This window comes from Varanus komodoensis, unplaced genomic scaffold (genome assembly GCF_004798865.1).
Source record: "Varanus komodoensis strain SLA01 unplaced genomic scaffold, ASM479886v1 scaffold13_3, whole genome shotgun sequence".
Lineage (NCBI taxonomy): Eukaryota > Metazoa > Chordata > Lepidosauria > Squamata > Varanidae > Varanus > Varanus komodoensis.
The window spans coordinates 10,933,191-10,950,943 of record NW_025335409.1 but is presented as its reverse complement, the minus strand read 5'-3'; the positions used below and the strand labels follow the sequence as shown (position 1 = coordinate 10,950,943).

Here is a 17,753-nt window from a genome sequence, read left to right as displayed (position 1 = left end):
CTTTTAATTAACTCATCGACCCTATTTGAACTGTTCAAAGCTGTTGTGTGCAATTCGTGTTTTTTAACATTTTTGGTAGCTCAAGCAAAGGGAAGAATCCTATTTAAAGCACTTGCAACATGGCTGCACCAAAATAAGGATCGATTCAGAGCAAGAGGACTTCCCGCCATGCGCATTGACTCCAGTGACTCTTGCAGATTCAGTGAGAAGATATCAAGTGAACTGCTTCTCTTTATGAGACTGAAAGTACAACAAACTCTTGCATGCAATGCTTTAATTTAACAGCCAAACAAATCTTTATTAAGCTTCTCACTGTTCCTGATTTTGAATTATTGCCTTGATGCACCCAGTTAATTTACATACTCTAAAATTTTACATTGAGGGAGTATATGAGAGACTTTGTAAAGTTGTAACTAAAATTTTCTAAACTAAAGAGTATGATGATGATGATGATGATGATGATGATGATTAGCAACAGCAGCAGCAGCAGCAGCAATAGTAAAACATGCCCTGTGTGTGAAAACAGAGCTGGTTCAAATGAGCACTGAACTCCTATTGTGCACTGCATCATTTCAGGTCTGACGCAGAGACAGCCTATCAAGCAAAGAACAAGAGAGAGGGCAGTGTGTGCAAGAAAGGTGGTTCAGAGACTGCAAGGGCTTCCTGGTGGCAGGTACCTGAGCATCCTGCAACATTTTCCTCAGCCACCAAATGCTAGGAATGGAAGGCAGTCTCAGCACACTGTCTCAAGGGCAGCTGTTGAGAGGCTTAGTGCAATTTACATGGGGAACGGGCACCGCTGGGGTACAGACGGAATGGGCTCAATGCCATTGGTGACCCCATCTGCTAAGAATCAGGGTTTCGCTTCACTAGCACCATCTTGGAAGCCCAAGTGGCATTTGTGGCACTCCCGCTCATCCACCCATGTCCCCTCCTCCCCACAGAGATAGTCTGGGCACCATGTACAAGCCCCAGGAACCTCCAGATTAGAAGACTGCAATGTGTAACCTCTGGATCTTGGAAGACTTAAGTACTTCAAAGGCTGTCAGAAAGTTTTCCACATGCTCAAAAGACTGATTATTATAAATTATTATTTATACTAATCATTATGTGTTATTTATTAAATCATTATTTAGAATAATCATTATTTATTGTTTATTAAATTATTATTCATTATTCATTATTTCATTTCTATATCCACAGCTGAAGTTCTCTGGGCAGTTTACACTATCTATAAAAACTAATGGTAAAATGCCACAAAAATAGCAGAAAAATCAGAAACAAAATTAAAAGTTTTAAACAGCTAAAAAGCAGATGATAAAAACACATGATCCAAACAGAGTGACTCTGAAAAACTCTTCTGGTGATCCCTCTCAAGCCCCTGGGTGGCCAGGTAAGTTCTTAAAAGCCTCAGAAAAGAGAGCTGTCTTGACCTGGCACCGAAAAAGTGACAGCTTTGGTATCGTGGAGAGGTCATTCTATAGATGGGGGGTGGGGGCACCACTGAGAAAACCCTCACCCTTGTTGCCCCCCTCCACACTTCCCGTGCAGTTGGCACTTGGAGTAAAACTCCAGAAGTTGAGTGCAGTGTCCAAGCAGATCATGGCTGGGAGAGGTGCTCGGACAGGTACTGAGTCCCCAAGCCATGCAGGGCTTTATAGGCTAAAACCAGCACCTTGAACTGGGACTGGAAGCGTACAGGCAACCAATGCAAGTGGGTCAGAACCAGACCCACTTATATGTTTGGAGCTACTGATTCTAGTTAGTCATCTGGCTGCCGCATTCTGCACCAGCTGCAGCTTCTGACAGATGCTCTGTTGTAGCCAGTTAAATTTCAATAAAAGAACTGCACTTCTACAGTTTCAATCTGGGACTACTGAAAGGGAAGGAAAGAGGGGAGTCACTTGTTCATGACACTGTCTGAGATTTTGAGATTCTACTGTGCAAATCAAAGATGGAAAGAACCTAAAACCGTAGTTGTAAGTCTGTCTTACCTGTTCCAAGAAACAAAACATGGTATCTTCCATCTGCAGCATTGACCCGATCAACAGCTATCTTTGTATATTTGTAGTCTGTGCCTGTCCGGATTATTAAGGGTCTCTTGTGGACAGGGTAAATGGGATTAAACATCAATGGGTGGTTCCTGATGAAGGTGACCACATCATCTGGAAATTCCTTGGTTGTTCGGATGTTGGGTGTGAAGGCTCCTCCAGGGCACTGTGAAAAGTTCATGACAATCAGGGCTTAGCAACTATACCAGTGCAGTTTTAATGTCCAGTTCTTTATCACGTTCCATTTAGTGGGACAAATGTGCATCACTTCACCACAGTCCTTTTGGCACAAAGTGGGAATGCCTGAATCAAGAATATTAAGGATGAGCTATTGTTATCCTTAATATTGATTAACTCTTAATCAGGGATGAGCTATTGTTCAAACATTACCAGAATTTAAGTACACGTCATCCAACAATAATTTAATTTAGATCTTATTAAAGAAATGCCTGGAGACCCACGCCTATAAAATTGTCTTTTCCACGTCAACTCAATATGTTTTTTTGAAGCTCCTATAAAGAACACCTGTGCAGCTGGAAATTAAGCAACCTATTATAGAGCTGACCTAGCAAAAATGCAAAGCAGGTACATATGTACATATTCTGGGATGGAGATATGCATTCCAAAGGCTCATCTGGTTCTCAGTGAACATGACAGGTATGTCTGATGTAGAAAATAATGGATATCTTCACCAGGGGCTATTAATCAACCACTACTATACATAATAACAGCTGGAACATTGCCTTCTAGCTCTTAATTATTGGTCAGAATGGTACATCAGGACTCCTAATGATCACGACACATTTACTGATCAGAGCAAATCGCCACATACATACTTTCACTCAAATATATATGTGACGACCAGTATTTCCCCCACCCCCAAAAAATAAATACATAAAACAGAACTGGAAAAGTTTCTGGAAAAAGTGTCCAATGATGACCTTAATCTAATTTAGCATGTTTGCTTGATTCATTCTTATTCTCCAGTATGCGTAAGTTTTCCTAATAACGGCAAAAGATTTGAACTGAAATATTTTATTAGGGGGAAATTCAATTAACCACACAATAGAGTATAAATGTTATATTGAAATATATTCAAAGCTGTATGTGGAAATCATTTTATTGGAATATTTGCAAAAATGTAAAGATAATAGCATATCCTTCCTTATGAGATTTACTTATATTTAACCAAAATGTTACAGCTGAAACAATGCACTGTTTTTAAGGTGTATTCCCAAAGAGAGCTGATATAGCAACAGATGTATTTTCTTTTGCTGAGATGACCGGAGCACCTTCAGCTGCACTCCTGCTCTGCACTGCTTCTCGGTTCCATTTCAAGTTGAGAAAAGCCCAATTCAGATCAACGGGCTGCACGTGCTCCTTCGCTAAGGGGTGGACGTGGCTCCGTGGGCACCGGCTGTGGCACTTTGTTGCACGCATGCCTTGTTGTGAGATCTCATGGGCAACTGGTTGGCTGCCATGCTGTGAGCAGAATGCTGGGCTAGATGGTCCCTGGGCTGGTCCAAGCATGGCTCTTCTTATATTACGAATTGAAACAAACAGTAATCGCAGTCTTAGTCTCAGTTCTCCTTCAGTTTTTTAAAGCATATTAAAGACTGCTAGCAATAGAGGATGAATGCACCATTTATAACTCTGTTCCAGACCAGGAGCCGACTGCATTGCACACAGGACGGGTTGCCATCCTCTACTTTTCATTAGGGTTTGCCACTTCTTGCCTTAGAAAAATAGGTTATAAAGATGCATATGCTATATTTATCCCATATGCCACGATTGTACAGCAGCCGAGACAACTGTGGGTAAATGCAGACTTATATGGTGTGGAAAGTTCTCCATTGGAATACAGTATTGGAAAATTCTCTGCCCTGCATCACTGGTGACATCACAATCCTGAAGCTACAAATAGCTGGGGTGGCATATGGAATGATGTGTGCAAGGCACCCAAGACAAAGTTGGATGCAGTAGGATTTGCCATGATAAAATACTTCTTTTGAGGTGTCTAATATTGCACACAGCTGCAAAGACCCTGGCACAGCCCTACCTGCCATTTAACCATGCGGGGCGACATGACTATGCATCCTGGAATGGAGGCTGTCTCCAATATCATAGCAAGAGATGGACTATTTTGCTGGATTAGTAGGAAATCTCCAGGGCTGCTTATACTACAAAGGCAACATAATAGATCTCCATGTGTGCTCAAGTCATAGCAAACTCTCCCTCCCTCCCCCTCCCTCTCCCTCTCCCTCTCTCTCTCTGTTTTGGTGATGTAGCAGCTGAGCTTACTGGAATGAGTCTTAAGCAGATTTATGCTTGCACCAGACCCTTTACATAAATACTGCATTTTAACAGTGTCCTGCAGCTTTTGTAAAACGGAAATATTGGCAAGAAATTGCACAGCCACAATGAAGGCTAAGATGTCCATGAAAGGCAATGTCAAAGTCAAATCAGATTAATATAGTTCTATATTTCACTTGACCTAATTTTCTAATTGACAACAGCTGATGTAATCATACACTTGAAAGAAAGACAGACAGACAGACAGCCAGACAGAAAGATCCTGTTATGGATTTTCTTACTCTCTCATGCCATGTCTTACTCTCTCATGTTTCTTACTCTCTCAAATTCTTGCCAGGATTGGTTTTAGCTTGTCAGGTGTTATGGGATTTGAACTATAGTTTGAAAGTCACAACACCTTCTCCACCTGATGCATCGTCCACACCTTCCACAAAACCTTTCATGGAGCACTGCAGCTTCACAGCCCCCCTACATATGTTACACTAACAGCACAGGGACCACTGCAATGCAAATCTTTCCTGAATTACCAGGGGGATGTGAGAAATGTGAGCCAATGTGAGCGAAGCCTGCACTTCAACTTCTCTCCTTGGCAACCTTATGTCCTCGGCAAGGGTCTCCAATGTAGCTTGGGCATCTCCATGTGATCCAGCAGTACTCTGGAATTAACTCTGACCCTTCAGGAGCCAAGAAAATATTTGCTATGCAATTCACTTCCCTGATTCGGTTACCCTCCCCAACCCACTGCTTCACCTTAGCTTTTCTCTAGGAAGAGACACGTGGCTTTAATAACTGGAAGAAAGACATGAGCCACTATACCAAAAAGGCTTACAATTTAAGTTTCCTCCCTACTTGTTCTCACAACCTCTTTCCAGTTCAAAATCAGGAACCTCCCCCTTGCTGCTGGGTTGCACCTCAGAAGTGTACAGAGACTGGGTTCATACAACATGATAATCCAGGGCTAGCTTCTTGTGTTGCCTGAATCTAACAATATGGCTTGTTAAACTGGATTCAGACTGCAAAACTAACTGTCCTGGCTTATAAGCCATCATGGCTTATCAAGCTGTGTGAACCCACAATATCTTTTATACTGGGAGCCATTTTGGGAGGATTTCAGCCCTAAAAGGTTTCCCATTGATGCATGATGCACAAACAGTTGAGCACATACTTTGTTTGCAAATGGTCCTATGTTCAAACAACTCTGGCAAGGCTGGGAAGACCTCTGGTGTTAGCCTTGACCCATGGTGGACTGACTCAGTGTCCTACCCATAGCCAGCGCAAATGGGGGGCCACTGCACTCCCATAGCCTCATCTCCTTCCGTGCCACCCTAAATAAGTCTTATGGAAGAGGAGAATCTCAAAGCTCCCATCAGAAGCTGTGGATTTGCAGCGGTTGCTCCATGTATATGCAGTGTAGCAATACGAAAATGTAACTTGTTTGTAAAGCTATTTCCACACCGGGCAGAGAAAAGTCATGTCTCTATTTGCCAAGGAGCCACAATTAATGCTCCAAAAGAAATAGCCCTGTGCAGGCCACAAAAGAAGCCTCTTCATACTACCTCTGGATAATATCTCTGTGTATGGCCCTACAAAAATTAACCAACTATCCCTTAGAACCCTATATGTCAGAGCTGGGAAAGATTATCTATCCATCCATCCATCCATCCATCCATCCATCCATCCATCCATCCATCCATCCATCTATCTATCTATCTATCTATCTATCTATCTATCTATCTGGGATATTTCCAGCCTGTCCAATCACTTTGGGTCTCTGGACGGCTCACAACAGCTTATCCTCAGGATAATCTTGGACTCATCAGCTCAAACTATTCTGTTCCATGGTGAGGAAACATGGGAAGTGCAGTTCAGCAGTGTCCAAAGGGCTGGAGGTGCCTCGACTCTCCCCTGCAGGCTTTTGACTAACAGAATTTCTCCTTTACTTGAGACATGATGTAAGGCCTCTAATGCACTCTCTGACATGCTATAGCTCCTGATGATGATTTGTATAAAGTCCAGATGACAAACAAGATTTAACAGACGGCCTCCTGCCCAGCATGAGTCGGTACATTACGTCATTAAGGTTTTCTATAACTCGTAGTTGATTGCGGCAGAAAAATCTGCAATGACTGGTATTTTTTGAAGGGATGCCAAGGCCTGCAGGGCCTGGCTCTTGCCAAGTGAATCGGTTACTGAACTAACCTTCTTCAATTTCACTTTAACTGTTGCTCAGATGGCTGCCTTTAGAAGAAGGTAAGAACTGGATTCCTGAGTCAGATCAAGGTCTGTGTGCTCTACCACTCTTTATCCAACGAAAGGGCGGATGCCTCCTAGAAGTGCACAAAGACTCTGTCATCCTAGCACCCCACAGCATCAGCCTGTCACATCAGCCTGGAGCCACTTGCAGATGTTTTGGGGAAAATGCAGCGAATCCTGTTGTCTTCCTGATCCTGGATCCTCAACTAACATCTTGATTCCCATCACCCCCATCTCATGGTCATGAGGACTGGGCATTATGGATGCTGTAGCCCAACAGCAGTTGGAAACCTGAGGCTGGGAACCAAATGGACAATTTAGGGTCCATCTTTATGTTTCAAGTCCCTTTCTGGGACTGACACCAGAGAAGAGACGACAGATTAACTTAATACTAATATTAATTCACTCTTTAATTTATTAGATTTTCCTCATGCACTGTGGCCAGCACCAAGGCTCGATCCCCATACATTTGAGATCTGCATCGGATTGTTCTGCAAATGTAGGAACTGAGCAGCAAAGAGAAAAGCTTATCACTATGATTTCTTTCTTGCCCTCCTCCGGGAAGTGTAATAGCTGGGATGGCACTTTGTATAGCTCCTCCCTTCCTAACAACCATCCCCAGAGTGCAATTGGTTCAGAGCAGGGACTCTGTGGACAGTGGTACATAGGCAATTCCAGATCCTGACAATGCAGGGTTGCATGAACAGCTTGCAAGTACTTTATTTGCATGGATGGGGTGATGCTTATCTACAATGGCGGGGTGAAGCTATTTAGTGCTTGCACATTCATCTAAACTCTAGTGCCTTGTGCTTTTTTTGAACATGCAGATGAGTTCTAACTCCGTCACTGGCCACTAATTTCCAGGCCATATCAAGTCCGAAGTGCTATTCCAAGAAGCCTCTAAATCTTCAAGGAATCAAATAAAAATGTTCACTGATATTACTGTCTTAAAAGGGAACGTTTAGAAATTGTCTTATGTCTGCAACAGACCTCTTTTTCTGCCAGTTAAGAAGTGCAAAGCCAACTAATAGAGGGAACTCATCCCAGTTGTAACTAAGTAATGTCTTTCCTCCTCCTCAATTTGCCCTGGGCTTGTTCACATGCTTTTGTTAGAAATTAATACTATTGTTATCCTGCGTAAGAGAACACAGTCCTCTTGATCGGAACAAACACTGTAATGCTTTATACTCTTTCAAGCATGCCTCCTTCTTATGATACAACCACAGGAAAACTCTAGCATTCTTTACTCTGAGGCAAATTGCCTCTGGGTCAAAACTAGGAGCCAGACTAAATAATTTAAAATCTCACAGCCTTTCCAGGTCTGGACCACTTTGGAGAGGCGGAGGAAGAGGATTCCTGCATATTTAAATTTACTGATGTGCAATTTTCCTTGCACATGCTAGTTTTCACCTGACCCTCTCTTGGTTCTGCTGGCCTTCTCTATGCAGGCAGTTCTTAAGCGAGGGAGCATTTGGACCTGTGCCCCATCTACTCCCCGAGTTGTGTGTATTCAGGGCATGCAACAGCAGGGATGGGCGAATGCACAATGTGAGAATTTGCCAAGATTCTCTGAACATGAGCTCACTGTTTCTCTCTCCTTGACATTTGAGATTTTTGTTCATTTTTGTGCAAATAAGGACATTCCATGGAGTGGCTGGCCATTGAACACAACAGTTATGCAGAGTCCTCACATCTTTGCATTTGTGCAAATTTCCAAAATGCCACCATTTCCTTTATAGATGAGAGTGTGAGTGATTTAAAATATGTACATTTTGAAAAAGTTGTGCATTTGGAGAAAGTTGAAAGTGTTTTGAGCTGGCAAATAAAGGCATGTTTGGAAATTTGCAAACTTTTCAGAAGATGTGTTTATATTCACATTCAGGATTATAGACAGGGAGTTTTCAAGTAACCTGAGAATGGGAACAACAACCCAATACAACAATGACTTTCCAGAGGTACCAACATCCACTGATCATCAAATCAGCCACCACCCCATTTGCTAGTAAATCTAGTAAAAACAGCAAAAGTATGTTAAAGTCAGCAATAAAAAACAGTAATAAAATAGCAACCATGGCAAACAAATCTGGGAAAAGCCGAAGTAAAATACTTTGTTTTTGGGACTTTCTTAAAAGACTGCAATGATAGGACCTAGTGGACCCCTGGTGGCAACTCATTCCAGAAGTGTGGGACCACTGCAGAAAAGCTCTTTTCTTGCATGGTTGACGATCTCAATGCCCTTACAGCTGGGTAAAGGGACAAGACTTTTCTTGTTCTTACGCTTGCAGGTGGTTCTAAAAGTAATTTGGTCCCATGGCTCTCAAGGTAAAAACCAACACTTTAAACTGAGCTTGAAATCACACTGGTAGCCAGTACAGTGGGCACAATACATTCTTATTTGTTTTTTTATTTAGACATTTGTATTCCTCCTCCTCCTATCTCTGGGCAGCGTATATCTCTTGACATTATGTTATCAAGTTGCATCACATTCCACCAACGTTCAGGCCACTGCATTCTGCACCAGCAGAAGTTTCTAAATCATTTTTAATGCCAGTGCCACATAGAACACATTTCAGCAGTCCAGTCCGGATGCCAGTGAAATGCAGATAACTGAGCCAAGGTCCATCTGCTCCGGGCATGCCTGTAAGCACCATAGCAGACTGGGCTAGTAAAATGCACCTGCAGCCCCGTGGGCTTCAGCAGTTAGCACAGAAACAGGAGGAATCCCAGGCATTTGGTCTTTGAAGGGGAGTGTGACCCGATCCAAAACTAGCTGCAAACCTCCCTCCAGAGTAGTTGCTTTCCTGAGCCATGGCATCTCCATTTATTCACTTCCCAACTCTCCAGTTTTATCCAGATGAGAGGGTTCAAGAATGCCCTGCCAAAGGGAGCCACAAGAAGCTTTCCGATTTTCTCTGCTCTCTAAAAGGCTGTGTGTAAGGCTTGAGTCACCACAGACAGTGACTGCAGCCAAGAAATTAAAAGATGCTTGCTCCTTGGGAGGAAAGCTATGGAAAATCTAGACAGCATACTAAAAAGCAGAGACATCACCCTGCCGACAAAAATGCGTATAGTCAAGGCTATGGTTTTCCCAGTTGCAATGTATGGCTGTGAAAGCTGGACCATAAGGAAGGCTGAGTGCCAAAGGACTGAGGCCTTTGAATTGTGGTGCTGGAGGGGACTCCTGAGAGTCCCTTGGACTGCAAGGCGATCAAACCAGTCAGTCCTAGAGGAGGTCAACTCTGACTGTTCTTTAGAAGTCCAGATGCTGAAGATGAAACTCAAATACTTTAGCGACCTAATGAGAAGGAAGGACTCCCTGGAGAAGAGCCTAATGCTGGGAATAAGTGATGGCAAAAGAAGAAGCGGGGGAGCGCAGAGAATAAGGTGGCTAGATGGAGTCACTGAAGCAGTTGGCGTGAGCTAAAGTGGAATTCGGGGGGTGGTGGAGGACAGGAAGGCCTGGAGGAATGTTGTCCATGGGGTCGCGATGGGTCGGGAGTGACTTTGCAACTAACATTAAAAGGCTTGAGTGCACTTTGTAGACCTCATATGGAGACCTCTGTGCATAACTCTGCAGGTACGCTGTTTGCAATATAGGGTCATTTTTCCTGGGAGCTGAGAGTGATACTTGAATTATCGGGAGATGAAAAGGACCTTGGATCCTAAGTCCATTTATTATCTTTGGTTTTAGAAGGCCATGAGGGCATGATATAAAATCTGTGTGGGTGAGACTTGTAGATTTCATTCCCCTCTCCACCCCATTTCTTCATCATGATTTAGCTACTACTATAGGCCTTTTTAGTATTGTGGAGAAAATTATAATTACCCTGACACCAAAAAAAAGACAAATTCAGTGCCAACCAGGCTGCAGTGGGGAAGTTGTTCCAAAGATGGGGGGCCACTGCAGAGAAAGCCCTGCCACTTGTCGCCACCCTCTGTACTGCCCAACATTACAAGAGTTCTTCAAAAAGTTTCTGCATTTTTAAAAATTCTATTTAAAAATTCCAAAAACAAATTACATCACTTTTCTACATAGTCACCTTCCTTTGCAATGCATTTTTCCCACCGTTGTACTAACTTTTTAATGCCATCAGCAAAAAAAAAATGTACAAAATATAAAAGTACGGAAACTTTTTGAAGACCCCTCGTATGTTCAGAACTGCTGCAACAAATTAAGTGACACAATATACTGGTCAGACTATCCTCTGATTACAGTGCCTAAGGCTTATATATTGGATATAGCTGTAATTTCAACATGATCACTATTGAATATTTATTTGCTTAAAATAAATTTTCCGAGTATTCCATATATTGCAATCCATAATCTTTGTTTTCAATGAAATTCATTTTCAGCCTGTAATATGCTTTAGAAGACACCTATCAATCTACTTATCACTCCAAACTCTTTTCTTTCAACTGCACTTGAAATTGTTAATTATCTTTTCAGACATATTTTCCCCTGCCAGTGTGACCAGCCCCAGACTCACTAACCCTCCATGTTAAAAGAATCATTGATTTCATATGTTACAAAAATACTGCACTGAATAATGAACCTCTGGAATGCAAGTTAGACAAGTTACAAGTTATCTTTTATTCACCTTTTATCTGTCAGAACTCTGAGCCTTGTACATTCATTTATCTCCATGTGAAGCTGAATTGCTCTACTTGACACTAAAAGGAATTAAGTTTCACTTGTGCCTTGTACTGTTCAGACTTGAAAACCCCATATGCGGGAACCAGATCTGTCAAAGCTAATCAAATTATTCTAATCGTCAGTGCCATTAGCAGCCATTATGCTTCAGTTACAAGTTTATCAGCAAAGCTCTCACTGCTAATCAGCTCAGTAACTGATCTTTGCTAACAAGGCTGCTGCAGTTTCTCTATCTGGGATTGCTGAATTGTTATGGTGGGTTCCCCCAGGATTAAAAAAAAAAAAAAAGACAGGATATTAGGAATTAAATTGGCCGTGACCTTAGCAGGGAGTTGCATTCATTTTTTACTTTAGGAAAATCAGCATAAATTATTATTACCTCCTTAGCTAGGGAGCCACCCTGCACTGAGTTAAAACACTGGGTCCATCTTGCCATGGTAGGGACTCTCCATGTTGCCAGATGGAGATGTGTCCCAACACAACTGTGCCCTGCCTTCGCTGGCATTAAACCCAGGCTCATCGGAGTCCTGCTTGAAAGATGCTGCAGATTAAACACAGGGTATTCTGCGTGCAGCTATGAAAGTTCCGCTACTGAGCTTTTGTACTGCCATCACTTCCATATCGAAAGCTGTACTTAGTGCCTACACGCTCCAGTCACAGCCATTTCCCGGGCGTTCTATTCGTTCCATGCAGGGGGAGACTGTTGTTCATTTGTTTTCCAAATACGAGGAAACATTCAATCAGCCTCAATCACATCAGCAACAGAATTGTCCCAGGGGTTGCTGCCTGTGGATTTTATCTTTTAAGTCATTTTGACACAGATTCTGATGTGAAGAAATTCTTTTTTTTTTTTCTTCCATCAGGCATGACTCAGTTCTAAAACTAAGAGACGGCACAGCTCCCATAAGTAGTTCCCTCATGCCAACAGCCAGTATTGGCCAATTGCCCTGACCCAGTCAAAACTTTCCTCCCAGTGTTTAACTTAAATTCATCCTGTTGTTGTATCCTAAACTTGGGGCTTCTTGTCTTGGGGCTCATGAATAGAATGTGGATTGTTCTGCCTACTTTTCTATGGCCACCTTTAAAAACTCTAGTCTTTTCTTTGGGCTACATGTATTGCAGAGCCTTCGGTCTTTCTACTTATATCACAATCATCCACTGCTGCCTTTTATCATCTCCTCTGCCTCTTAATTCTAGCCAACTTGTCTGTATCCTTCCTGAAATCACCCCACTCACCACCACCCACCAAAGCAGCTTGAACATCCCAGGGTCAGCCCAAACCAATGCTGAGTTCAGGACCATCAAAAGAACACAAAGGAAAGCTGGAGTTCCGTGGCAGCGTACTTACAGTCCCGGGGCGTGGATAGGGAATTCTTCCTTGATAAGGAATCAGCTGATGGTTTGGGCCTTCCTTGTGTGCAAACGGCCCATTGAACACCCTCTGGATATCAGACAAGTGGTACACGCACACGGCTGAGCCTTTAAATACAGAACTGGGGAAAACAGGGAAAAGAAAATCTGATCACACCACCTTCTTGCATCTAGAACAAAGTGACTCTAAAATCATTCCTGTAGGAATATTGGAGATGCCCAGAACAGATTCAAATGAGTTTGTATTTCTGGGAATCCAACCCATGAACTCAGCAGCAGGACAGCCTTCTCCAGACTTGCAGACTAAGAGAGTGTGTGTGTGTGTGTTTAGCTTCCAAGATGGTACATAAATTTAGCTGCAGAAAACTATGAGGAAAATAAATACCCAACTGAAAACATGCATTTTTCCTGCAGATCACAGTGTGAAATTATGCATTAATGAGGGAATGTACATATTTAGTGGGGTTTGAAAATTTTTGGAAGTGCAAATCAATGCAGAAAATACATATGCATATGAATTTTGTGCTGTGGCCAACTGTGGCACTTGCTCATGTGTATACAAATCTGTATGTATTCAAATATTTGTGGAGTTTCTTCTCACATAGCTTTTGAATGCATGGCATGCCAGGAGATGGTAATCCACTATCCCTCTATGAACATACAGGAGCTTTTATGCTCATGCTCCAGATTGCATTACAGAAATCTCTAGCTGTTCCCCAGTATTGTGATTGTAAGGAGCAGATCCTCAACACTGGCTGGGAAAGTTACGCTATTTCCTAGATACTGGAATAGGTCTGACTTAGAATTCTCTCTCAGGTTTCATTTGATATGAAGGTTTTCAGCTTCATGATCATGTCTTTTCCTCTCAGAATCTTACAAGATATACACATTTGATCATACTAAACAGGCTGAATATCTGATTCATGAAATAATATACCATGACCAAGTTTGTTGTCTTAAAATCAGCTTCCATATTTACTGATCTCTCATTTCTGAAATAATGGTAAGCATGGACTTGAGGGGGAGAGGCTATATTTCATAACTCAAGCAATATACCCTTTGTCTAATTTATTACATTTTCTCCATACAATTACTTTATCTCAGAAAGGCTCTTGAGAAAATGGGCTTTAATTAAAATTAATTACAATTCTGGGCCGCAACATGTTTCTGCACATCAGAGGAAGACAAATCACAGGCATGACTGCCAAATGAAATCTCTTACAATCTCTACTTCTAATTATACTATATGCTCAATTTAGAGTTATTTTTTAAAACGAATAAAAAAATCACTGTGGATACGTAGTAAAAGAAACCCAAGCCAGTGTCAACCTTGCACAGAGCAAAGGAATTACCTCCAGGGCCTGGAATATACTCAGAGCTCACTTTGCTGCCACCTTATATGGCTTCCTTGCTTTTTGTCCATTTTCCACTCCGCCACATGAGTTAGGCAAACCAATTTTCAGTTCAAACATGCTGAATACATAATGTAATCAGAAACGTGGCCTCTCTCCACCCCTCCTGCTAAGCTTCCTTCTTACATTGTTCATGGAGCACATTATAGAGTCTCAGCTGTTGACATGATTCTTTTCTCGATTGCCAAGCAATTAAGAAAAGAATTACCATATTTAGTGCTTTGATGAAAAAAGGGGATTATCTATTTACTGTGGAGGGACCCCTAACAGAATTACAGGCACACAGCTGCCTTGCATATTCAGCACTTGCTCGCACGAGCAAATATCCAGGACCCAATGAAAATCAAGGGCAGTGTCCAATGGTGCCCGCGGATCCACAGTGGTGGTGGTGCCAGGAAGCTCCACCGCCAGCACAACACGTCCTTCCTTCAGCAATCCCAGAAATGAGCCCAAGTACTCCATTCTGGAATGGGGTTGGTCCACAGAATCTCCTTAAGAACATAAGCAGAGCTACTGGTCTATGTAGGAGAAGGACTGGATAAATTCACCGAGAAGAAGGATACTGGTCTTGTTAGCAATATGCTGCCTAAGCATATCCGTTGCTGGGAGTTTGGACAGGCATGTGCTCTTGCCTGTGAGACTTTGTGGGCAGGTGGTTGGCCACTGCAGGAACAGAATGGCCACCAGTAGCCAAAGATAGCCTTCTCCTCCATGAATTTATCGAACCTTCCTGGGAACTCTGCTGACTTCCATTAGCATTTCAGCTTCTTTCCAGTTACTTCAGGAAGTGCTGGCTTCCCTTGTCTCTGGAGGTGGGTTCTGCTGGCACACACACAGCATTGCACACCAAGTTACTAAACGCTTGCTTGCTTGAGATATTTATTTATTTATTTATTTATTTATTTATTTATTTATTTATTTACACTGTAGCTACTTCTAAGGGAAGTGTTAGTAATTGAAAGTGTAGGGTATATATCACTTCTTGTCAGATAAAAATTTGTTCTTTGTCTTCCACACAATGGCTAAAGAGCCTACTCATACAAATCAGCAGTAGGAAAATCGTTGTCTTTAGCATTAGAACAAATAATTTACCTCCAAAGTATTTCTGAATTTCTGAAAGAGAGTGACATGAGGACAAATGTGTCCTTAAATGGACACCGACTGGCCACCACAATTATTTCCCCCACCCTCATGTCAGAACCGGGGTGAGGAGAATTGCACACTGACTCTTGCCACTGCACTAGTCCACATCATGCAAACCTGGCAAGGGTGGTTTGTTGCCATGGGCAATAAGCCACCCAGTACCCATGGGCTGTTCCAGCATTCTAGATGCATCATAGGGCAAGCTGCACCAGCAGGGGTAATTAGGCAATTCCTTTCGACATGCATAATGGGGAAAAGAAGCCATAGTGAGACTGTGCAAAGAAATCTAAGTTTGTTGAAGCTCGTCTGCCCAGTGTTTCTTTCTAGACTTGCTTGAAGCAATGCTGCAGTCTCGTTTTCATGGGAAAGATATGATAAATGGCCTTGGAGGAAAGTCTCAAAAGAAGCACATAATCAGCATGCTATAATCTCTGGGCGATCAGATCACTATATTTGATGACTGCGTGATTCTTTATCAGACAAACGGCCCTTGTCATGCTATCTTTGCATGGGAATGTAAATGCTTCTAGTATTGAAAACATTTGCTTGTAATATTCTAATTAAAACCTTTCCTTCAATGATATAGATTTACAGAGGTATATTTAAGGATAGGTACCTCACTGGTCTCATGCAAAAGTCCTTTAATATTTGCTTTAATATCGGCATAAGATTACCTGGATGTTGTGAAAATGCCATATATCAGTGTTGTTCTTGGGTTATCTGTCTCTAGCAGAAACACATCCTCTGTGGAGAACAAACAGCACTCAATAAATCACTGCGCACAACTTGGTGATTTCCAAATGCAACCCACATGTCCTGAGCTTTATTTTATTCATTGCACCCTTAAAGGCCTCCCAGACAGAGTTTCTTTAGGGCACGGCCCAACCAGGATGTCCATGGTCCTCTGAACTCAGAGCTTTCAGGCATCCAATGCAGGGTGAGAGGAGCTTGGAGGCAACATTGCTGCCTAACCTTGGCACTTAGGAGGCAAGGATGCTGAGCTGCTGCCATAATCCCTTGCATTGTGGAGGCACCGATTTCCACTACTCCTCTCCATACCTCCTGGCATGTCCTTTAAAGCCCTTCTCCAAGGTCATGTTTGGACTTGGAGAAGCACCCAGCTTAATTCTTTCTGTGCTGGGGTGTGTGTGTGTGCGTGCATGTGTGTAGGGGCTGCTCCAAGCTTGGAGCCCCAGTGCAAATTTCTGTAGTTACTGCTGGGATTCTGAATAATTCTCAGGCCATCGAGACAAGATTGCACTGCCCACTCTGATACCAATTCAAACACAATGAAACCAGCACATATAAAAAGTCCAGTAGGCACCAGAGAATGCAAATGCTAAAAAAGTCAGTAGCAGCAGGAAGCTGTTCCATTTGAAACCAGTAGGCTTGTTTAGACTATCAATGGCAACAAATATGCTTATTTTATATCACTAGTAAGATACCTTGTACAATATAAATATATCCCTTTATATTTAGCTATCACTATCTCTATCATCTTTATCTCTGCTTCGACCTCCATCAATCTCTCCAGCTTATATGGTTTATATGACAACCAAATAAATTGAAAAGTGGGTCAGACTAGGTTGCCCCATATTCTACTTGAGAAATACCCCTTTCCCCATTTGTAGGGTTCTGTTTGAAGGTCTGTTTAAACTATGTCTTAGGGTGCAATCCTATGCATATTTAGACAGAAGAAAATCCTATAGTATGCAGCATTTGCCAGCTAGTTATGTTGGTTGTAGAATGCTGGGACCTCTAGGCCTCTCCCCCGCCCCCACAACACACCTTTAAAAGTGCATGGATAATGCCTGAAATCCATGTGTGCAAACTGCATTCAAATTAGCAAATGCAAATCCATATCTACTTTTGTCCTCTTTTTTGTGGGGTGCATGCCCAAGAGTCAGCCTTTGTCCCTCATTGCTCTGAGGCTCTCATCTTCCCCTGCTGCTCCTGATGGCTGCTGGAACTTCAGTTCTGTTCCTTCCCTTCTAGGGCACCCACATTTCATCCATATAGCATGGAAACCCCTTAGCAGGAACGCTAACAATCATCATATGCCCAGAACTAGGTGCTAGTGGCAGTATCAGCTGGGAGAGGTTTGAAATCACCACAGCGAGAAGAGAAAGGGCAAAACCCTCTAGACCAGATCAAGCCTGCATAGAAACCAGCAGCCCCTGGATGGAGCCAAGCCAGCATATGCCATTCCCCTATCACTGTGTGGTAGAAATTCTCTGGAACTGGATTGTCTGAATATATGTGACCATTTATCCAATTTCCTTAGTACAATATTTATTTATTCAATATTTTTGTACTGATATAAATATAGTTGCATTCATCTATTTGTACATATAAATACATATATTATTTATTCAATATATTTGTCTCATCAGGCAAAATTTTAAAATAGTGCCAAATTCCAAGGAAGCAATTTTTACATTGCAGATGAGGTTCCGGTGAATAGATACGTATTCTTTGTGCTACGCTGATAATAGAGCTGCGTTGAGGTCCACCTTACGATGAATCTTTCAGACAAGCCAGCTCATAAATATTGATGTA

General features: G+C 42.3%; 1 protein-coding gene across 1 annotated transcript in view; it reads right to left on the bottom strand.

Moving 5' to 3' along the window:
* SEMA3C (semaphorin 3C) overlaps positions 1-17,753 on the bottom strand; it is a 171,383-nt gene that overhangs the window by 32,908 nt on the left and 120,722 nt on the right. The window contains exons 10-12 of the mRNA XM_044423394.1: positions 15,869-15,938; positions 12,617-12,761; positions 1,995-2,217 (exon numbers count right to left, since the gene is read on the bottom strand). Of these exons, the coding sequence (XP_044279329.1) occupies positions 1,995-2,217; positions 12,617-12,761; positions 15,869-15,938 (438 nt within the window). The remainder of the gene's footprint in view (positions 1-1,994; positions 2,218-12,616; positions 12,762-15,868; positions 15,939-17,753) is intronic.